Raw genomic sequence first — 24,591 nt, forward strand, 5'->3', positions numbered from 1 at the left:
ATAGTGATTAAAATAATGAATAATTAAAGTAACATAATAATTAGCAACTGAAATATAAAATACTTATAAGTAAAATTTAATAAAAATGTAAAGACAAATAAAAATTTAAATAATTCTTAAACTTATGATGAATAGTTAAATAATAAAGTAAAATACCAGACCTTGTCTTATTGGCTTAGTACCGTTTCGTCCTTTCTCATTTCATCCAGAGCTCGAAAAAGTGTCATTTCGTTCGCTGCCTTCCCCCACCAATTCCTTCTTTCTCGTTTTATCCGCTGTTTGAAAAATAAGTGTTTACTTTACGATAAGACGAACGTCTGTTTACTTCAATTAAAATGGTTTAGAAGAGATGACTGTTTCTACTTCGACTTAGCTTTTGATTTCTGATACTATTTAATATTTTATGCAGACAAATTATGCTGAGCAGAATAATGAATTTCCGACGTGTTCAAAAGGTGTGTATCTGAATATAATAGGCCCACCAGCGGCCGAGCCGGAAAGACGCTAACACTGGTAGTTCGGTTCGAGGTTCGAATCCCTCGAATGGGCTGGCTGCATGGGCGTTTTCGTGGTTTTCCCCATGTGTAACGTGTATACGAGCCAGTTTCCCTTAGATTCCTCCACGAAGGCATCCCTCCCTTTAGGCAGATAGCCCTCGTGTGTTTAGCCATAATTGAATAATCCAATCCAATCCAATCTGGATATAATAACATTTTTGTTATATAGTATCCATATTTTTAATTTCACACATTTCTAAAGCAACAGAACCACGGTATCACTATTTTGGCACACACACCAAAAACATGTTTAATTAAGATTAAAGTTACATTCTTTATTAAAAGTAATGGGTCCTCTTTAAATGCAACCATTCATGCTTTTAGAGCATCTTACATGTGGTGGTCTTAAAAATGTGATGTTCACTACCAATGTTTGTTTATGTTCTAAAAAATACAGATTCCTTAGAAAGTGACCTCTTAGAGATGTCGTTTAAATAGATGATTTGCAATAATTATTTTCTAATAGATAATGGAATTAATGTAATTTAAAAAAAATGAGCGATTTATGGCTCTAATTTTTCTTTCGCAATTAGCTGTTATGCGAGTTTAATTCTTTTTTTATACTTTTTATTATACATAACTGAAATATTTACTTTGAGACAGGCACACACACACGTAATAATAGTAAATCCTACATATACAATAAACAAACACAAAAAATATTCTCTATTAAATTTTTATTTCAGCACAGCAGATTTAAATTATTTGGAAATTAATATGATATCTCTTTTTGAAAAAATCTCTACATATAATAAAAGAAAGTGTCTGTGTGTGTGTCTTTCGTTCGCGCTGCGCATAAGCTAATAGACCCACGGCTACGAAATTTGGCACATAGTAGGTGCATCTAGTTAAGAGCCAGTGCACCTCGAAGCAGTTTTTTTCGAAATTAGAATTAGAATTTATTTTATTTTATGTTTTGTGACGAAATCGCGTCATTTTGAGACATAATGGGCTATAGGAAAGCGAGATTTTACTCTACACACTCCATTTTCACATCGTCATGAAACGTAGGCACTTAGCTATTTTACGAACTTAAAATAAATTCGTCTTTCAATAAATCGATTCAGTACGAATTTATTTAACAAAGGGAGCTTAACACCATTTCAACCGGATTTTTTATAAAAAGGTTTTTTTTTTTTTTTTTTTTTTTTTTTTTTTTTTTTTTTTTTTTTTTTTTTTTTTTTTTTTTTTTTAAATGTACAGTTTATTTTTCTTTGATTTTTCGAAACATTAAACTTTCATCCTTGCAACTGCTTTTGCAAAAGAATTTTGGAAAAAAAATAATATATTGTATTTTTAAAAATTTTTTTAAATGAAGTTTCCGAGTACACTTCTCAGATCTTTAAAAATGTGATTTTGGCAACAATTTTCCTGTCTTATTGTTGTTGATAGATTTTTGATGAAATCGCATCATTTTAAATTGTTTCATTTTTTTTAGAAATATGGGTTTGGCAACAATTTTTCATCGTATTTTTTATGGTATTTCATCGTTTTTAAGAGATTGGCATATTTCATTGTCATTTATATATATATATAATACATTTTTATTTTGCCCTGCAGAGTAAAATTCCGCGCGGATTTTTTTTTTTTGTTTGTTTTTGTTTTTTTCATGTTATTTTTTGTTTATTTCATTGTTTGTAAGATATTGAAACGTTCCGCATGATTTTTTCCCTTCAACGAAAAGTTGAATAATTTTTTATTAGGATAATTAATATTTTTATTAAGGGATAATATTTTTATTAAGGGCGCAGTTCCTCTTTCAGAATATTTTTTTCAGCATAAATCATCTACTTTTTTCTTGTATGTGTGAGGGCCAATAAGGGCCCGAGCGATAAAGTCGCTGAACACTGGTAGTTTTGTGCGGGGCTCGAATCTCGGTGGACGGACTGGCTGCATGAACGTTTTCGTAGTTTTTTCCATGTGTAACGTGTATGCGAGCCAGTTTCCCTTAGAAAGTCCCTCCACGAAGGCACCCCTCCTCTTAAGACAGCTCTAGTGTGCTCTAGTGTGCTCCTCTTAAGACAGCTCTAGTGTAACAAACCAAACCAACTAGTATGTGTGTGCGCACCGAACGCACATATGATGACTTTTTTTCCAAGTGTTTTTAAGTTTAACAACAGTTTACACTGAGCAGCGAATTATTAAAAATTTTCTTAAATGAATAAAACTGTGCTTATTGCATTATGAAATAGTACTGATTGACAAATTTTGAGCTTTCTGTTATCCCTAAAAAAAGGTAACACAAATATTTTCTTACCTTTTAAACATTTCTTTTTTTCTTGATTCCTACTTCATTTGTATATTTGCAAATGTGTGTATCGATGTTTGGTACATAGTTGACATTTGCTATGTAATGTTCCCTATATCAAGAAATGTGCCTCTCAAGAACGACTTTTTGAAAGGGGGGTTGAATTGGGGGAAAGTCCCCCGTCCGTGAGTAGGAGTATTGATGAGGGGGTGTTGAAAAGCAGTGGACGAAATGGGAAATAAATTGTCAGTAGGGGTGTCTAAAGAGGGGATGAGGGATAGCAGCGAATAAACCGGTACGATTTTAATCACAGGAGGAAACCGGGAAATCTTCGTCTTAATTGGGGATGTGGATGAAATTACAATTTCGCAAGAACTAAAGCTCAGCCGAGCATTTGCTAAATTTAGGCTCTGAATGAGCAAATAATATAATGACTCAAAGGATGATAGAAACAAAGACCATGATTTTTACGGCATACCAATGAAGAAAGGAAAACAATCAAAGCTCCACTAATGAGAATATAGAGAATGCTGGAAATAGTACTAGTGTGTGGATGGAAATTTGGTTACGTAGTCCTTTCGTCCAATTCTCCCCCATTGTCCTAATCTCAGCCCATGTGCTAGATGGGGAGAGAGAGATGGAGGATTTTTTTTTAACTCTATCTAAGTCTTCATTACTTCTGTTTTCTTATCTTTAACTTACTCTGATATCTACAGTTAGTAAACTATTTTTTTAAATGAGTTTCATTATTGCTAAAATACCTTGTTTAGATTCTTGTATTTTTTATTATTATCTTTTAATTTAAAATCAGTTATTGCTTAATTTACATATTTTGATGATTTATTTACATATGTAAGCGATTTTAGATCATAAGCGTTGATAAGAAACACAACAATTCTTACAATAAATAAGAATAGTAACATCCTTTTCATATATAAAATTTCCACATACATATAAAACAAAGTTTACTTTTATGCAATAACGAGGCATTATTTGTTTTTCATTCCCATATTCTCTCTATTCAATGTCAAACGCGATTACTGCAGAGTAATATTTCGAGAATGGTTATTATAGATACTTTTTGAGCTGGGGGAGAATTGAACTATTTGATTAGTGCAATGTAACATTTCCTGAATACCGAAAATTAGTCACTCACTGGGGAAAAAAATTACTAGACGAATATTATTTTGATTAAAGCCCTAAATAATAAGTTAGTATGCTAAAAATTTCTTTTCGTCTGCCTACATTTAAAGTAGAAATAGCTTAAAATTCCTTGCATTGAAAAAATTTGCATATTTTCATGCAAAGTAACTTAAGTAAAAGACTCGCAACTCGAGATTTTCCATATGCATAACGGGAAGATTATTCTCTTTCCGGTAAACAGCATTCTACGAATACTAATCTTCTGCTAGGCTGATAGTTTTCATGTATCCTGCAATTAATCAAAATTCAATCTTCCTCAAAGGTAGACACTCCAGTCAAAACTATTTTGCGCTAGTTCCCAATCAGATCCGCATTCGTCTTCTCAATTTATTTACTGTTATATCTTTATTCTTGAAATAAACGTAAGAAATAAATAAACTTTGTCTGTTCAGGTAGTCATATCTAGAACGAGGTCGATCGTGAGCTACTAGTACATCATCACAACACTCTTAATAGCTCACATATAAATATTTTTTTAAGGTAATATAAAAAATAATATAATAATGAATACATGATTATATACTAAATTCAAATAATAACTCGAAAGTCGTGAGATAAACACAGCAGTTATATGACTTAAATGAATACAGAGTCGGCATTGCGCGACTCTCTACTCTACCAGCGTTCTTCTGTCCACTTGATATCTTTGCTTTGGTCTATACAGCCGAAGATTAATTTATTTGCGGCAGTAGTTAGAATTTTGGGCTAGCTTGTTAGCTAATTAATTTAGACTTATTTGTTATTTACTTAAGCTCTGATTTTGCGTTATTAGCACATTGTGTGCGGATGAACTTGTGAGGCCAAGTAGGCGAGCTTTGTTAAATTCTTCTTGTAAGTGAAAGGTTGATTTATGGCTTGGCAAGATATACCTGCATGCAATGAGTTAAACTACCAGTGCTCTACAGTATTATTCATTCAACTGCTGATGAACACTAATTATGAAAAATGGTAACAATTTGTCGGAGTCTGAAAGCTGTTTGTCTGTTTTATAGAACAATTTCCACTTTACTTTGCAGCAATATCTTTGGATAAAGTTACGATTACATGATGTATCATCATTGGTATTTTTTCATTTCAAAACTGATTTGGCAGTTGCATTTTCTTTCCTTTAGAAGAATTATTCATAGTAGTAGAATAACTATATAAATATGATTCTTTATAATTGCTTTTTTTCAAGCAGATTTAATAAACTATCATCATTCAATTCATTATACTATCTACTTTATCACAAATAGGTGCGTATTTGAGAATAACTATGCACTTAGTTATATAATTAACATTAATTTACTGCTTTAAAATGGTTACACTAATGTTATGTTTTCAGAATATCTAATGTGTTAAATGGTCTAAAGTCTATTTTGCTTGGTTTAAGGTTGCTTTCTAAGAACCATTACAAAATTTAATTAATTTGTTAATAAATTGAGTGTGAAATATTAAATTAATACAAAACTACTTATTTGTACATAAGAAACAAATACTTGAAATATTCTTACTTCAGGTTGTATTTTGTGATTATACATATGACACCGTGTGCAAAATATAATATCTCTGCTGAAAATTTCTAAGAACAAACATAGAATACTGTTATGAAAGTTGGTAAAGATAACATATGAAACTTTTATTCTCCTAAAAAGTACAGCAACAAATTTTTTAATAGAATGCTATATTATTTTACACACTGTAAATTTAGAAATAATTATATATAATGTTTAAAATATATAAAGAACATACATGACAGGCAATGTATTCATAGATTGGTTGTTATATAAAATAGTTAATGTGCATCTTACCTTGCTTATTTTAAATTTTATAAAATTATTTTAAAAAATCTTTCGCGGAGCCGGATTGATAGTCCTGAAAAAACATGCAATGAACATTTTTGTTTTGTTTTATTTTTTGAGATACAACACCGTAAACAACATACACTAATTTATTTACAAATGCATTTCTTTCTTTTGATCTCCAGAATTTTATTACCCATTTCACATGAGTATTCTACAGATTTTTTATTCACTTCGGTATCTTTTCTGAGAATAAAATCTAGAAAATTATTACAGAAAATTATACATTATTAAGTCATTTATTTCTAAATAAAAATGATAATATCAACTCAGATACATAAAGAGGCATTTGAGTGAGAGACGAATAAAAACCAACCCCTTAACTTGTTGATATAAAAAACTGCTCACCAAGAGTAGTCTTTGGCAGTGTCTTATTCTGACTGGGTCAGTTTCTTCAATTACCGGTTGGTTTTAGCAAACTTTGTACATATAAATATTACATATTATACATATTTTACACATTTCTGTATTTTGAACTATTCTTGTTTTGTTATTCTTATTCAGATCCCTTTTTATGTTGGCCTATTGATAAATCAATGATTATGATTATAATATGATATGTAAAGCATTATGTTTGTTCAGGTCGATCATAATAATTCCTAACATTGTTTTAAATGACATTCGATTCGACAACATTAGGAAAATTATATATGGACATTAAAAATTAAAAAAACTATGAAACATTTTATGCACATTTTAAAAAACTTACAAAAATAATTAAATTAAGCATTACAGAAAGAACAATTTCATATTATTTTTAGCGAAGTAATCTTTTGTTCATGTTTAAAAATAAAACTTTTTCCATTCGTTTTGGTTGAATGGAACAACGTTTTTCACTTTGTATTTGCCCCGATTTCGAAAACGTTCTTTCGGATGGTCCCGAGGTAGCCATGATCGATAAATATTTCTCTGCTAAAATTGAAAGTTCGGGGTAGAGTAATGCCCGCGCCTGCCACCATTTTAATGGGCACTCATTCCTAGAAAGAATGCGTTCCTCAAAATATTGCCTCATAGTGACGATGCTGGATACAGTTGAGTTTGAGACGGAGTTTGATGTCACTCTTGCATCAAAGTCTTTCCATATTGAGTCCTCGTTAGTGTCAGTGAATATTGCTGGCGTGACTTTATTTGATTGCACTGTCTGCTGTTTGTCAACATTAAAATATTTTTCAAGTTCAGTTTTCAGCAGAGTTTTAGCACACTCATAATTTGATTCATCAGCTAGTCTGAATGCCAACTTCTTAAACCGCGGGTCTAATAGTGCTGCTTTAGATAATATTGGGTTTCTATAACAATTTTTGAACCTGTATTTGAATTCTGTTATTATTTTATTAGATAGATTTTTTCCAATTTCTGTATTAATATTTAAATTTAAATTTTCAAACATGCTAATTACACTTTCAGTCGCAGCTAAGACCATTGAAACAGTAACCTTATTTTCAGACGACATTTCTTCGGTTAGCTGCTTAAATGGTCTTAAAATTTTAATTACATCTGGAAGAGCCTGCCAGTCACTTTCTGACAGATTTGCAACTGGATTGTGTAGGAGTCCAAGGGCCGCTTCTAGAGGCTCCTGAAGGATACACATTCTTTCTAGCATATCCAGGGTGCTGCTCCATCTGGTCACTATGTCCATTTTTAATTTAAGAGGCTTTTCGCCAGGCCTTAGCTGCTTTTGCACCTCAGCAAATTTTTTCGTTGCCAACGGACTTCTGTGAAAATGCTCCACGATGGTTTTTATTTTTTTTATGAGGCAATCTAGTTCAGCGCCCTGAAGTCCCGCACGCACAATTAAATTAAGCGTATGCGCGACACAAGGCAAATGTTCAAAATTGGCCAACCGTATGGCTGCTTTCATATTTGCTGCATTGTCTGTTACGCAGACAAATATTTTATTTTGTAAATTCCAATGGGACAGCAAGTTACATAATTCCTTCTTTATATATTCGGCTGTATGTCGCTCATGACATTCAAAACAGCCCAATAGTGCATACTTCAGCTCCCAATTTAATATATAATGGGCAGTAACGGCCTGATGTGAAGTCGCTGCTCGCGAAGTCCAAGCATCGGTCCTAATTGATACAAAGTTTGCACTCTGCAATTCTTCTTTTAATCTGCTTTGGACTTCAAGGTACTGAGCGTCCAGGAAGGTATTACTAAATGTGTACCTTGAATGTAATTTGTAACCAGGTTCTAAATAATTAATTAGCTCTTTAAAACCAGTATCTTCAACGACAGAAAAAGGCTGTAGGTCTTTGACTATCATATTAAAAATTAAGTCATCTATTTTTTTTCCCGTACTACACTTACGGGGCGTTTAAGGAAAGTACTCAGCGTCGTTTGTTTTAAATTTGTTTGAGATATCAGTTCTATTGAATGATTAATATGTTCAGTACTTGCTGCTGATGTTGATGACACAGGAACTTCTTGAATTATTGTATCCGACATGGAGCATAGAAGGACGTTTTCGTAAGTTGACCTGTGTTTTTTTATGAGGTGTTTTTTTTAATTTGTTGTTGAGCCACCTTTTACTGAATATAGCGAGTGGCAAATATCACATTTTGCCTTCTCATCGGTAGCCTGTGTAAAAAACCTCCATAGCCGACTTCTCTTCCTATCCATTATAGATTGCACTGTAACATAAAATAATAAAAGCTCGTTAAAAATGTTAGTGAAAAATAAGTATCAAATATAAATAATAAATGCAGTCTATATAAGTTGAAATCAGTAAAATCTCATTCAGTCAGTCTTAAAATAAATTACTTATATTTGCATAATGAAACTCAGAATCGTAAGAAGTGAACGTGCGCCAAGCTATGTATTGGCTAGAGACTGAAGGTCGTAAGATCGATCCTCAGTTTGACTACCTGTATCTTGTATAGGCCTTACACCTACCTTGTACTTGAGCCAACGGTCTCCATCACTCAATATTTTCTCTTTCAGATACTGTATTAAATTATGTTCCTATTATTATTGCTAAAATAGGTAAGCCTGATGATATTTAGGCCTGATAACGAGTCTATGTAAGTTATTTTTTTAACACTTCGATTTGAAATGTCTGTGAAGATTATTAATTTAATCTTCGTTATACTTAAGCAAAATTTTTTTGAATAGTATTATTATTTATATTTTTAATTACGATTGTATATACTTTCTAACATCCCTTCAGGAAGCTATTAAAATTTTATTCAAAAATAGTCTATTTGATAATTACTGTTTAACTTAAATTAAAATCTTAAAATCTAGAATATTTCCTTACGTTGATACCGATATTTAATGACAACAGTATTACACTTAAGGAAATACATCTTATTGGCTGGTACTGCGTGAGTCAGTAATGAAAATATGAATAAGCATCTAATTTCTTCCATGTAATCTTTAAAGTAATTTTTAAGAGCAATAATATTACTAAACTAATCTTAATTTTCATTTTACACAATAGTTTTGGTTCTAGACACAACACAATAAAAACTTTAACATATAACGTAACAAATTACTTTTATATGCCATCAGAAATTCATAAACCCTAATTTTTATTGATTACACACGATATTGATCCTTAAGCGTTTGTTTATATTTTACTTTCCTTTCAGCCATCATAAACTTCTCATTAGTTCAAAAACCGCTCTATTTTCCTTGACCATAAAATTTTCGTTACCTTGAGAAAACATATAATGACGTTTTCATTAACTAAGCACAGTTCAGGACAATAAACAAAGGCCCCATTCAGATTCCACTCACTGATAAGGAGAGTTCCCCCCCCCCCGCAGTGCAAAACCCATCTAGGTAAGAAAGGAAGGAACTCTGCACTACAAGTGAAGCACTGCTCCGAGGCTTCTTTCTCCAGATCGGGGGGGGGGTGTTTACATTCAGAAGCTTCCTTGACAGCGCTTTGATAGTATTTCGACACACGACAGTTCCATACAAATCAAAAAACGGAACACTTTCGCATAAAATAAACATTCATTGTGTGATGGATAATAGCAATTTGTACAGTTTAATGACATTTAAGCAAAAATCACATCTTGGTTATTTTTCGATAACTAACAACAGCGATTTTGATTATAAATTTGTTTTATAAAATTATAAGCTGTTGAAGTACAAAAATATAGATTTTAGCAAAAATGTTCTTCTTAAAGAATGTGTGTGTGCGATTATGGCAAAGCCTCGAGGGCTATCTGCCTAAGGGAAGGGATGCCTTCGTGAAGGACTTTCTAAGGGAAACTGGCTCGTATACACGTTACGCATGGGGAAAACCACGAAAACACCCATGCAGCCAGCCCATTCGCGGGATTCGAGCCTCGGACCGAACTACCACTGTTCAGCGACTTTTCCGCTCGTCCGCTGGTGGGCCTGCTTAAAGAATGAAAAATACCTTACGTTACCTTTAAAACTGTATACGCCTTCTGATACCCTTGATAGAGTATTCGCTGCTTTTATTTTACGCTCCAAACGCCAAATTTTTTTAAATAAAATAAACTTTTTTGTTATTCACATATCATTAAACGTGTACTTTTTAAAAATTTTTAGAGAACAGGCTTTATAGTTGCTCATTTTGAACTCATCATTTTATTTTTATATAATTGAAAAATAATCACTTTGGGTTTCGAAGAAAATCTGATCTTTGAGTGGGTATTAAAAATAACGCATGTAATTTTCATTCAAATTATATCTATACATATTTCTTATGTAAAAATTTCGGGTTTATGCTAAATTATTGTCAATTACTTTACTCGAAAAATATAGTAAATGCACAGAAGATTTATACATGCCGGAAATGAAAAATATGAAATATGTATGGGTATTTATGCAAATGCTTGCAAAATGCATGTATCTGCCTTTAACAAAATACGTAAATATTTATCAAATTATTTATAAATGTGTTTGAAATTAAGGATTTTTTCATTCACAAACTCCTGTGAAAGTTACTGTGAAAAAATCTAATTATTCAATGCATCTAAATTTATTATAACCTTAACATTGAAATGTACAAATAAATTGAAATCCTGTTGACAAATCCGCTTATAAAACTATTTAAGCAAGAATTTTTCGTACAGGAAATCGTACAGGAAAGCAATCTGTTAAAAGGTATTGTAAAGTAAATTCTATGAGATGCGTACTTAAGAAAGTAGTAAAAAAAAGAGTTTTAGAATATGTATTGTTGAAATTAAAGGTAGAAAAAAAATCTGATAAGTATAATTAAAAGAAATATTCCTTTACATGTTAAAATAACTCTTACATGTTTTAAATAATATATAAAAAAAACTAAAGAGTTGGTTGCTTTAAGAGTTCCGCTTTAAAGGTATCAAAGGCATGTTGAACATCTTCTAACCATTTAAATTTTTCCTTTTTTTAAGTCAGTTTCGTCAGAAGTCTCTTTAAGCAAAATTTAGAATAAATTTACGATAACACCCAATTAATCTCAAAAATCTTCTAACTTCCTTTTTGTTTGAAGGGAGCTTATATTTTTGAACCACTCTTAGATTCCTATCGTCCGGTTGTATAATTCCTTTGGACAATTTATATCCCATATACTTCACAGTGAGCTATAAGAATTTGCATTTGTTGGTTTGAGGCTATGCATATTTAACCAGTCAAAGAAAAATTTTCAGTTTTTCTAAATAATCCTCAATGCTTTTGAACCATTTACAATATTATTGTCAATATAAATTCTTATTTGTAATGGGAACAAGCCGGACAGTGTCCATTAACCGCTGAAAGGATAGGAACTCGAAGCGTTTTTAAGACCGAACACCACTCGAGACCATTCTTAATGTCCTGTGGCAGCGAAAACCTATATTTGAAGATGCCCGACGGGTGCATCTTCATCTGAAAGAAACCTAAAGTCGAGGATAATTCAAACAGCCCCCCAATCCTTTCATTAACCATAATGTGTTCGGAAGGGAGAAACTATCTTCCACCGTCTTTTCGTTAGCTTCCTGAAATCTGTGACTAATTTGTGGGTATTTTCGGGCACTATAAGCAGAAGTGCTTTCCCTAATGATGTCTGAGATCTGTCTATTTAATTTATCCCTCAGGTGACATGGCACTTTGACGCGCTGAAACGCTGTCGCGTAACTTAATGTTAAGAAGAATAGCTAGACATCTCGACAATTCCAATACCGATAAGGTTAAAGATATGTCTATAAGGTTGTAGGAAAAAATGTCACCCGGAAAAAAGGGAAACGGAAGGAATGTCCCCGGAAAATAAGGAACGGAAAAAATGTCCCCCTTCGTTTGCAATGGGAAATATAAGGCATGTTTAGAAAAATCGCCAAGCTGGGTGATAAAAGTTTTATCTCAACAACCGTAACTTCGAATTACCGGAAACATGTGTGAGTAGAAGCAAGACAATTTTTTGGCTGCTGTTTTTCCCGTTAAGGTTAAAAATCATGGAGGTAGGAAGTAAGAAGGAGTCGCCCTAAACAAGTTTCTCCGTACCCTGCTCTGAAGCACCGGCGATCCCTACGTGGTGACCAAAACATTGGGTCATTTACCATTGAGTTCTATGGGATTTGACGCGTTCGGGTGTAAATATTTTGTAATTACGTCGCAAATATACATATAAATGTATATATTTTCTTTTTCTACAACACTTAAGAGCCCTAAGTATGTGAAAACAACATATTTTTAAACAACAGTTCATTCTGAACGGAATTAAATGCTATACTTTTCACAGGACAGTTTTCTCAGAATGGTTTAATTTGAATGAAATATTTTCACAAGTTTTCGTTAATTACATTAGAAAAAAAAATTAAGGTAATTCGGTTTTATTCGGTTAAGGTACAAAATTTAAGATCGAAGTTTATTGTATTATTAATATTAAAATTATGCATTATTTCTTTTCTATTTATAGCGCTTCTTCCTAAAATACTTTCTTAAATATGACATGATTTTTTGGCTTCTTTTAAATCGAAAAATGTAAGTCAATTTATAATTAATGCTCTATTCGGTTCATTTTAAATTAGAGAATTATTAGGAATTAAATAGTATTTGACTTTCTCTGAACATTTCTGAAAGGGAATAAAATAAGTTTTTTTTTTTTTTTTTTTATTTTTTTTTTTAAGTATTGTTTAAAACTTGTAACTGAGTTATTATAAAATGTAAAGTGAATAATTCTTTTAATTATACTTATCAGATTTTTTTTTTACCCTTCATTTCAACAATACATATTCCAAAACTCTTTATTACGTTCTTAAGTGCGCATCTCATAGCATTTGCTTTACAATACCTTTTAACAGATTGCTTTCCAATACGAAGAATTCTTGCTTAAATAGTTTTATAACGTATTTGTCAACAGGATTTCAATTTATGTTTACAATTCAATATTAAGGTTATTATATATTTAGATAACATTTATAATCATTATAAATTAGATACATTTAATCATTAGATTTCTTCACAGTACTTTCACAGTTGTTTATAAGTGAATAAATTCTTCATTTCAAATACATTTATAAATAATTTAATGAATATTTAAGTATTTTGTCAAAGGCAGATACATGCTTTTTGCAAGCACATGCATAAATACCCATACATATTTCCTATTTATCATTTCCGGCATGTGCAAATCTTTAATTTCTGTGCATTCACTATATTTTTCGTGTAAAGTAATTTACACTAATTTAGCATAGACCCGAAAGTTTTACATAAAAAATATATATGAATAAATTTAAATGAAAATTATAAGTATTATTTTTAATACCCACTCAAAGGTCAGTTTTTCTTCAAAATTCCTCCACAATGGCATCTCTCTCTTTAGGCTGATAGCCCTTGCATGCGTTACTCTATTTAATAAAAACTTAATCTGACCTATGTGCCTAATTACAAATATTTTAACATACATAATTTTATATTTACATTTAGCCATCAAGTTTCAAACTTTTCAAATCTTCTAGAAAATAAATTTTGGCAGATCTCTTTTAGCAATTTTCTTAAAATCTATATTTTTGTAGTGCAACAGCTTAGAATTTTATAAAACAAATTCATAATCAAAATCGCTGTTGTTAGTTATCGAAAAATAACCAAGATGTGATATTTGCGTAAATGTCAGTAAACTATACAAATTGCTATTATCCATTACACTATGAATGTTTCTTTCAAGCGAGAGTGTCCCCTTTTTCAATTTCTATGGAACTGTCGTGTGTCGAAATACTATCAGAATCTTGTCAAGCGAGCTTGTGAATGTAAAAAAACAACACCCCGTCTGGTGACCCAAGCTTCAAAGCAGTGCTTCACTTCTAGCGCGGAATGGCCCCTCCTCCCTTTCTTACCTCCATGTTAAAAATAGAGGGGTGTTTAGAGGGAGAAGATTTCGAGATGGAAGCCAGCGGGGAAGGCGGGTTGTCCAGCATCGGTCATTGTCAGGTCTTTAGTAATTACTCTCCTCGCACCGCATGTAGTTATAGCCTTAAGCTGCGGTTTAGTGAAACATTGATTGACGCATAACAGAAAACGAATTCATCCTGAGCTTTGGTATAAGAAACAGTTGTAGATGCAATTTCAAGTTACGGATTGCGATAAGAATAGTACTCAATTTTTTAGCTAATTAATTTTCGCATATTTTTTTTCTCATTTGATTTTAATTAAAAGTAACGTATCTGCACAGGAAAAAATTGTTTAATTTTGCACTTAAGTTTGAAAACAAGAATACCACAGTTATTAAAATTAAGAGGTTTATTTCAAAATTATTAGTCCAAAATTATTAGTCTTTGAGGGACTATTGTTTTCATTTTGCGATTTTGCGTCGAATCAATCTGAATGTCCGTTTCACTTTTCAAACTGTTGCCACCAAATATTGTGATAAAACAACGGTACCTAGAGCCATCGAGTTTCGAATGACGTAATCCTACTGCGAATATGGACAACTGGAAGCCCAAATTTGAAATTTGTTTTATTATCGATTTTATATATTGTAAAACGTTAACGAATTTTTGATTAAAAAACTCAAGAATTTCAAAGCGAGCCATGGCAACGTTGGACAGAAAATCATTTTTAACTCCAGCGCGTGAGACTGTGAGTCGGAAATTCTAAAATGTGCTCAATTTAAAATTATTTTGCGATACTGCTCTTGAATTGAATTTTATGGTTTAAGTGCGAAGAACATGATATTTAATAAATAAAGGTAACACACAAAATGTTAAAAAAAAAGGCCCCTTTCGACGTAATTTAAAATCTGAAACCTTTCAGATTTTTTATTTTACTAAAATTTTAAAATCTAATTAAAATGGATCCTATAACCACGTGATCTGGATTTAAACATATAATATACAGTGAACCCTCTTATGGCGACCTCTTCCAAAAGAATTTCCCAGAGTAGAAATTAACATTTGTGCCGAGCATTATCTCTTTAAGACGACCACTTCCACCAAAGACCAAAATGATTAGAAACGTGGATGATCGTCTTAGAGAGGATTTAATACATTTTACAATGCACCAATGCGTAATCCAGTCAGAGCCGGACCATCTAGTAGCCCGTAAACGATTGGCGACCATCTCCCTAAGACGATCACTTCCAAAAGTGACAGGCATTTCTATAGGTATAAACAAACACTTGCACTGAATATCATCTTTCTAGGGTGATGATCTTCACAGAATACCAAAAAAATCAACTAGAAACTTGGATGGATTAGGATTATTCAATTATGGCAAAGCGCACAAGGGCTATCTACCTAAAGGGAGGGATGCCTTCGTGGAGAACTTTCTAAGGGAAACTGGCTCGTATACATATTACACATGGGAAAAAACGCGAAAGTGCCCATGCAGCCAGTCCGTTCGCGGGATTGAACCTCGGACCGAACTACCAGTGTTCAGCGTCTTTATCGCTCGGCCGCTGGTAGGCTGAAACATGGATGGATATCTTAGAAAGGATTTTTACTCATAGTAGTTATATTAATTACAATTAAGTGTAAAGCTTATGGAAACTTAAAAGCGGCCGAGCGGTTAAGTTGCTGAATACCGTGGTTGTTAGATCTGGGTTCGATTCCCAGCAAAGCAGCTTTTCGTGGTTTTTCCCCTATATAACGTGGTTACGACCTAGTTTTCCTTAGGAATCCCTCCACGAAGGCAACCCTTCCCTTAAGCAGATAACTTTCGTGCGCTTTGTTATAGTTAAGTAAACCGAACCAAATTAAAGAAACTTATTAATTCTACTTTCCAAATTGAGCTCCAAATAAATCATACGTGGGAGTTTTTCGTATTCATAACCTAAAACGCATCAAAACGGAAAATTAAATAAATTTAATTATTTAACTTGGTTATCCAGAATTCCAGTTTTTAATTTATCTCTAGTTTCCAAAAATTTGAGCATGAATAATCGTGTAATAAAGCATAGACCGATAACTTTGAAATTCAGAGAGTAACTTAAATGACCTTCGACCACTAGCAGCCGAGACGTAAAAATCGTTGAATATTGGTAGTTCGATTGGCGTTCAAACCATGGCGGATGTGCTGCTCACCAGGAAATTTTCGTGGTTTTCTCAATGTGTAACATAAATACGAGTCAGTTTCTATCAGACGTATGAAATAATTTTTGTATCAACTCCTCGCTATAAACAGTCCTCCATGAAGGCATCCATATCCACTTCGGCAGATAATCTTATGGTACTTTGCCATATCCCAAATAATCTGACTTGATGTGATTTGATGATCATGCTAATCTTTTCTCATACTGAAGCAATGCTTTAATTAATGTTTTATTTATCATAAACTGTGTTAACTACTTTAAATTAACCATTTTAGCAATTTTTCTGTTAGATTTTCTTTTTAAAATTTTTGACATCATTTTAGAAGCCTAAATATGTCTGATCGTTTTAGTAAGACATATTTTTTGTAACTGTTTTACATATAAGTACAGAGAATCTCATGACGGCGAACTCTAAATGTGTTTCCTACAACATAAATAAACAGGCTTTTATACATTTGCCTCTCTAATGCAACCATATATATAAGTGGCCTAAAAATCGCTTCAAGCCGCCGTTAGTGGTCGTATTAGAAAAGTCTCGTTATATTTGCATTTTTGTGGCATTTAATAATTTTAGTTATATGTTCGCCTTATAAATTATAATATTGATTTTTCAAGGTCGTGTAACAACTTTCAATATAAATTAGAATAGTAATAATCTTTTACATTCCATTCGGATTACTGTATTCGTATGAAAGCCTTGAATCAAATGTTGATCATTATTTTGTACGTATGTTATTGCAAAAATTTAAAAATTCTTAATTATGATATTTTCCAATATTCGGGCTTTAAATGCCCAAGTTATTTAATTTTATGCCAAGATTTAAACTTTGTGCATTTACAATAAGAAGATCTTAATTATGGAACTTTTTAACATCTGAAGCTGGTTAAAACTGGTGTTGCAGTCTCAGTTCGTATGCAAAACCGTTCTCGCGCTGATTTGTTTTATGCTTAATTTATAGCAATTTCCCTAAGTAACCAAATTTTAGATTTATATCATTTTTTTAAAATTGTGAAAATAAACAAAAAGAAAGGAGAAAATTTTTCTTTCTTACATTATAATTATTTTCTGCTTATCTTTTATGATAATTAAAACGTATTTTTCAATTTTCCTCAACTGTCAAATCTTGGTGTATTTCTAAATATCTTTTATTTACAGTCCCCGCAATTTTAGAGTTTTTATGTTAATTATTAGAAGCGTTTGATGTAATTAATCACGCACATCGCCCATAGATTCGCAAATTTTGAATTTTCAAAATTGTTGCAAGCACTTGAGCAGAAGATTCGTCTTTCTTAGCAATTTGCAAATTTTAAAATTCAAAAAATTCAACTCCATCATTCCAATTTTCAGACTCAATTAAAGGCACTGAAGTTATTTAACGTTTAAGAACTCTCGGTGATTTAGAACTCCCCGGAATTGGTACAAGAAATGACTTCAAAAATGCTCTTCTACATCTGTTATTAATTGTTCTATCCCTTGAATAGCTAGTATCTACTGCATTTTCTCCTCATTTTTGCTTTGGTTATTTGAATCATGGCAGAGCACGTGAACTGTCTGTCTAAGAGAAGGGATGCCTTCGTGGAGGTTTTCACGAAGTATGAGAAAGGGAAACTTGATCGTATTTACTTTGCACATGAAGAAATAACTACATTATCTTGCAACCAGTTTGTTTGCTGGGATTTGAGCCTCTGTCGAACTAAGTGTTAAGCGACCGCTGGAGCGCTGATGAGCTGCATTACGTATTATAGAAATGACTGTCAATCAAATGACTACGTATTACGTATTAAACAAATGACTGTCAATCCATCAGTGTTTTGTAACTTTCCCTGTGAAAATAAAATTGCTAGAAATATGAGTGAAAAGACATGCAAATATTTTGAATTTGGATTCAATTTAATCCCCTTCATGTAACATATAATGCTGTAATTTACGTAATAGCCCTTTAAATTTTTGAATATATTAACACAAAAGGATCGCAAAAAATGCGATGATGTATAAATAAACGGACACTGTGCTACGGCAGTGCTGCAACGGCATTCGACAAAATATGTCTCGTTTATATACCAATCTCTGCAGAAGGAAGAAAATTATAGCCAATGCAGAAAATTTCTAAATTCAATTTCGCCAGATAAATTTTGCATAAAATGAAAATACAATTTTCAGTACACATAAATAATTAATTGAATAAATGTAAATTTTTACTGCAGAATACATAAACTTATTTCCAGCTCAATGTAAAACTGTTCCCACGCAAAATTTATTCATTGCTTATTTTTCCCTCTCTAGTGGTCTCCCGTTCTCTGGGCAGGTTTTATAGCAATCACTGAATATTTGCCGAAAAGTCTAAACTCGGTCTAAATATTTTGGTCACCAAATGACATAAGATGAACAACAAAATGCCACTGATGAAAAAGAAATATGAAAATAATAATAAGCAGCACTTATGCGATGGCTTTGTCAAGTAAATTTTGTTGTAGAAAGCATTTCAGAATAACTTTAAATTTGATTGATTTTTCAGAAATCATTCTGTTCTACATAGGATTTTTGAGAAGCGACATTGTATAACATTTCTTTTGATTCATGGAGTTCTCACTTAGTTGTAAATTATACCTTTAATAAATGGGCCAACCAGCGGCCGAGCGGTAAAGTCGCTGAACACTGGGTAGTTCGGCTCGAGGTTCGAATCCCGCGAACGGGCTAGCAGCATGGGCTTTTTCGTGGAATTCCCCATGTGTAACGTGTATACGAGCCAGTTTCCCTTAGAAAGTCCTCCACGAAGGCATCCCTTCTCTTAGGCAGATAGCCCTCGAGGCTTTGCCATAACCACATACCTTTAATCAAATATTTACCTAATGCAACACTTCCGTATTTGTATTAAAATACAAAAGCGGGCAATGCTACGAAATCTGCTTATTAGGATTTATTTCATTCATAATTAATAAGTGCCACGAATGCTTTATAATTGAAAATATTCCACCATAAACGGCTAAAATTTTAAACCATGAAAATAGATAGGACTAGAATATTTTCAGCTAAGTTTCGCATCATGAATCTTGTCTTGCCAGTGAACGTTATTAATGATGCAACTTTACAAATATATTGTTACGAATTTGCTATTTAAAAAGCTAATGTTAGTTCAGTTATAAATTAAATGGTTTTATTTCTCGCGCAGTGCAGCGCGTGACGAATATTAAAAGAAAGCTAAGCCGGAAAATTGAAAATACAAGAGCGCGTGCATTAAATAAATAAATATCTCTTTTTGATTTCGAGAAAGTACTGGAAAATTCTAGCGCGTGATTTTAAAATCTTATAAAAGGAGGAAAACATCTCAGTTCGTAGTAGTTGCTGCTTAGTTTGTTGTTGTTTAGAAAACTGCTCTTGTTGATTGTAGCGAATTCGCGGATTAGCTTTCTTTAGCTGTTTTGAATTACGTTCTATTGGACATTTGAGTAGTTAAAAGATAACTACTGTGAGATATTGTAATACTGCATCATAACTTGAGAAAATTTAAGCATTTTGTTGTGATAATAATAAATTTTGTTCATTTTTCATCGGACTTGTGCATTCTTTTCGTAACGAACCCGTACGCACGCAACAATTTTTGGTGTCAGAAGTGGGATATTGAATGCCAATAACAAGAGCGATGGCAGAACAATTCAGGCAAATGATGACTGCATTTGCTGCTTTCCAAGAAAAGATGGAAGGAGCCGTCAGCTCCGTTAAGGAAGATATAAAAGCTGTACAAGAAAAAATGGATGCTGGTCAAATATCCGTTAAGGAAGAAATGAAATTCTTAAAGACGAGATGAAAGCAGGTCAGGACGAAATGAAAAGAGAAATTACCTACGCAATAGAAAATAAATTTGAGGCTATGGAAGGCAGAATAGACGCGGTTGAAATTAAAGTTGGACAAATTGAAGAAAACGTTTCCTCTGTGAAAGCGCAAATAGAAGACAGAGTTTCGGCCGTGGAACAACAAATAGGTTACAAAGTTGATTCAGTCAAAGAAGAAATAGAATGAAGAGTTTGTTCCGTTAAACAACAAATCGAACAACATATTGATGAGAGAGTTTCTGCAGTTGCCAAAGAAATGGATACTTTAAAGAAATTCGTATCGTCGGCAGGGAGCGGGAGTGATGATTTTAAATTCTTACCGATGCCTGCTCGTCCATCTCTGAAGCTATCCACATATGATGGGAAGACATCCTGGCAAGTGTATAAGACCCAGTTTTCTATCGTTGCGGATGCGAATGGATGGGATTCCCAAGCTAAGGCCTGTCATCTCGCCGCTTCTCTGAGAGCAGACGCAGCGGATATCCTGCAGACGCTTCCCGAAAATCTAAGGCTAGATTTCGAAGCTCTATCCGGCGCTTTGGAGCTGCGCTTCGGCGAGAAATGTTTAAAAGACTACAGCAGGCTCCAATTAAAATCCCGTCAACAGAAGCTCACCGAAACACTTCAGGAGCTCGCCACGGATGTTGAAAGGCTTTCACATCACGCCTTTTCGGAGTGTACGACAGAAACAAGGGAAATACTGTCCCTGCAATATTTCATCGATGGCATCCGGGACCATGAAATACAGAAAGCACTGCGAATGGCGGATGTTAAAGATCTGAAAAAGCGCTTTAGTGTACGCCATGAAATTTGAGGCAGCCCAGCAAGCCACTCGTAGAGACCGCCACCCAATCAGAGCTGTTCATGTCCAGGAACCAAGGGATCAAGTTACTGTTCGTCTAGACGATATAACCAGACAACTCAATGACTTAAGAAGAAATATCAGTGAAAAGAAACCGACCTTAAAATGTTGGAACTGTGGAGCTGAAGGACACATACGGCGGAACTGCAGAACATCCCAGGGCACGGATGTTAAGACCGCTTCTAGCAAGCAGCAGGGAAACTAATTAATGACCATATCAAGGAACGGAGGTTGCCAGATAATGAGAAACCCTGTTTTAAAGCGCTTAAGATCTCTATAGTGAGTGGCAACAATAACGGACTGTCCATCAATGGGAATATCGATGGAGTTCCTTGCAATATGATCATTGACACAGGAGCTAATGTTACCATCATTAGGAAAGATTTAGCTGAACAGTTTAAAGATAAACTTATTTGGACGCCATCCTGTGTTACCCTTCAGACTGCGTCTGGTGATAAGATCGACATAGCTGGGAAGTTAAACCTGAAAATCACATTTGGAAGTGCCGCCTACCATCACACGGCATATGTGGTGGATATTACAGATCCATGCATACTAGGATTGGACTTTTTAAGGAAATACAATTTTTCCTTAGACTTGAAAAACAACAAACTGCTTTCAGGATCTGAAGACATGACTATCCATCCTAAGAAGGGATCCTCACCTGGAAATGCCGACGCTTTGTCCGAAAGAACCAGCTCGAGAAACAGCCGAAATCATGCTAGGGTCGAAAAGAAACACCAGACTACCAGCTATTCTCCATCTCAGATGCTCTTCGGTCGAGACCTTCGTCTGCCTTGTGACCGCCTGTTTGATCGCCATAGGATGCGCCTTCATCGCCTGAGGAACACATCCAAGATGTCCAGGCCCGTTTTGAGGGGATGCACCGTTCTGCACGAAAGCGAGTCAACTTGGCGACGGAGAAAGTGAAAACCAGATACGACACGCAAACTACTAGACATAGATCCAACAAAGGAGACAAAGTATGGTTGTGGAACCCGATTCAGCGAAAAGGACTGAGTCCTAAATTACAGTCACCTTCGGATGATCCATATACAGTGCTGAACACGAATGACGTCGTGGTTCGGATCCGTGAGTCTTCGAACTCTTACGACAGGTTAGCTCATTACTATGGCCATAGTACATAATGTAAATAATTGTAAATAGTATCAGACCATGGTCCTTTTTGTTTTTAAATGTGTATTTGATTTGATTTGTATTTAGTATTTGATTTGCATTTAGTGTTTGATTTGTATTTGATAGCATTTGATTTGTTTTATTTATTGCATTTATTGTTCATGTTGTTTAATATTGTAATGTAATGCTTATTAATGCATTTATGCCACAGCTGTAAGTTTAGCTTCCTGTCCAGGGATTGTACTGCCCGGGACGTGCAGTCCTTGGGAAGGGGGCAGTGTTACGAATTTGCTATTTAAAAAGCTAATGTTAGTTCAATTATAAATTAAATGGTTTTATTTCTCGCGCAGTGCAGCGCGTAACGAATATTAAAAGAAAGCTAAGCCGGAAAATTGAAAATACAAGAGCGCGTGCATTAAATAAATAAATATCTCTTTTTGATTTCGAGAAAGTACTGGAAAATTCTAGCGCGTGATTTTAAAATCTTATAAAAGGAGGAAAACATCTCAGTTCGTAGTAGTTGCTGCTTAGTTTGTTGTTGTTTAGAAAACTGCTCTTGTTGATTGTAGCGAATTCGCGGATTAGCTTTCTTTAGCTGTTTTGAATTACGTTCTATTGGACATTTGAGTAGTTAAAAGATAACTACTGTGAGATATTGTAATACTGCATCATAACTTGAGAAAATTTAAGCATTTTGTTGTGATAATAATAAATTTTGTTCATTTTTCATCGGACTTCTGCATTCTTTTCGTAACGAACCCGTACGCACGCAACAATATGTTACCTTTAAAGCATATAATGCAGTTGTTTCATAGAAAAACTTGATTTTTAATGAAATAACTAGCCAATCGGTTAAAGTGTATAATTTCACACTTTACCTATTTATACTATAATTAACAAATGACAGACCGGTAAAGTGAAAAATAAACAAACTGAGATTTAAATAAGTTCGTTATTTGATAAATTAACTAATGGTAAGCGGTGAGATTCTCTCCAAAAATATGTTTCATATTACGGATAGAATAAGTTATAAATAATAAAGAAAAACGGAACATATAATATACTATTATTGCTACATTAGTTAGCGGCTTTCGCGTGCAATCTTTATTAACACTTCGTCATTTACTAACGCTTTAACACCATCTTTACTTACGATTAGGCATTTACTAACACTTTGACGAAGGGTGTTTTCTAATTCTTTAACGATTAGGAAATTGTTATTCTATAAAATTACTAGTTAAAGTGTAGAATTCAATAATTTTATGTACTTTATCTGAGGTAATTCATGGAATGCCTAGTTATTTTATGAAATAACGGATTCCACGCTTTAACGCTAACATTTATATATTCAAACATAACATCCATAAAATTGTCTTATTGCTCAGTTATGGGAATGTTTCCTAACATCCGCTGAACGTGTGGGAAAAAGTTTGAAATGTGTTCAGTTGTGCTCATTTGTAGGTTCCGGAGGGGTGGGGGATTCATTACCGTCACCTGATGATCTCCAAGTAATGCACTTGAAATTAAAATGTTTCAGAAAGCTAGAACATAAAAGTGGTATATTCTGTCCCTTGGGAAGAGGCTTCCCTCTAACAGCCGATCAGTAATGAAAAGCATAATAGGCCACAGCAGGCTGTCTATTGTTAATAGCATTCAGTCGATAACCGACGGTTATCGGAACATCAGGTCTGTCTTTCATTACTTAAAAAGTGAAATTGGTTAGCCATGATGACAGCGCAGATTAAAGAATTTGTTTTTAGCATAAGTTTCTTTAAACTTTTTTAAACGAAATTCGCAGATTTTCTTCGAATGGGAATTCAGTTCTCGGGCTTTCTTTTCTCGAAAACTGACGAAAATCATCTCATCACCCATTTAATTTGTATAAGCTAATCACTCTTATCATTCGATCAGCGTGTGGTTAGTAATTAAAATTACTAGGATTGTTATGGGAAACTACTTTTCTTAGAATATTCGAAATAAATGTTATTAAGAAGCTCACCTTCGATTTTAATGATTCATTTTACCACGCCATTGGGGTAAACAAAAATCTGAAAGTTTTCAGATTTTAAATTACGTCCAAAGGGGCGTTTTTTTAACGTTTTGTGTGTTACTTTTATTTATTAAATATCATGTTCTTTGCACTTAAACCATAATAGCAATGTCGCAAAACAATTTTAAAATGAGCCTAACTTTAGAATTTGCGATACACAGTTCCGCGCGCTGGAGATATGTTTTTTTTTTTCCATATAGTGTTGCCATTCCTAGCTTTTAAATCGTTGAGTTTGTTAATGAAAAATTCGTTAAAGCTTTACAAAATATGAAATAGATAATAAAACAAATTTCAAATTTTTGGCTTCCAGATGCCCAAAGTCGCAGGAGGATTACGTCATTCAAAATTCGATGGCTCTGTGTACCGTTGTTGCGAGAAATATACATACACTAGCAGC

General features: G+C 33.4%; 1 protein-coding gene and 1 long non-coding RNA gene across 2 annotated transcripts in view; one reads left to right on the forward strand and one right to left on the reverse strand.

Moving 5' to 3' along the window:
• Positions 1-1,754, forward strand: part of LOC146993877 (uncharacterized) — a 198,799-nt gene extending 197,045 nt beyond the window's left edge. The window contains exon 2 of the long non-coding RNA XR_015043819.1: positions 1,684-1,754. This is a non-coding gene — a long non-coding RNA (uncharacterized LOC146993877). The remainder of the gene's footprint in view (positions 1-1,683) is intronic.
• Positions 1,755-6,606: 4,852 nt separating this feature from the next.
• On the reverse strand, positions 6,607-8,115 carry LOC146993879 (E3 SUMO-protein ligase ZBED1-like). The gene is made up of 2 exons (XM_085826264.1): positions 7,235-8,115; positions 6,607-7,153 (listed from the first exon to the last, which is right to left on the reverse strand). Exons 1-2 carry the CDS (start codon positions 8,113-8,115, stop codon positions 6,607-6,609), a joined length of 1,428 nt encoding a protein of 475 aa, XP_085682390.1.
• Positions 8,116-24,591: the final 16,476 nt, after the last annotated feature.

Source organism: Stegodyphus dumicola, chromosome 11 (assembly GCF_044657685.1).
Source record: "Stegodyphus dumicola isolate Sdum_Otavi_A_Nest chromosome 11, ASM4465768v1".
In the NCBI taxonomy this organism is placed as follows: domain Eukaryota; kingdom Metazoa; phylum Arthropoda; class Arachnida; order Araneae; family Eresidae; genus Stegodyphus; species Stegodyphus dumicola.

Excerpts from the sequence above, each read along its gene's own strand:
- LOC146993879 (XM_085826264.1), bottom strand. The coding sequence starts at position 8,115 with ATGATAGTCAAAGACCTACAGCCTTTTTCTGTCGTTGAAGATACTGGT. Across the intron at positions 7,154-7,234 it reads ACTGAAAGTGTAATTAGCAT|GTTCAAAAATTGTTATAGAA; the intron begins GTTTGAAAATTT and ends ATTCAAATACAG.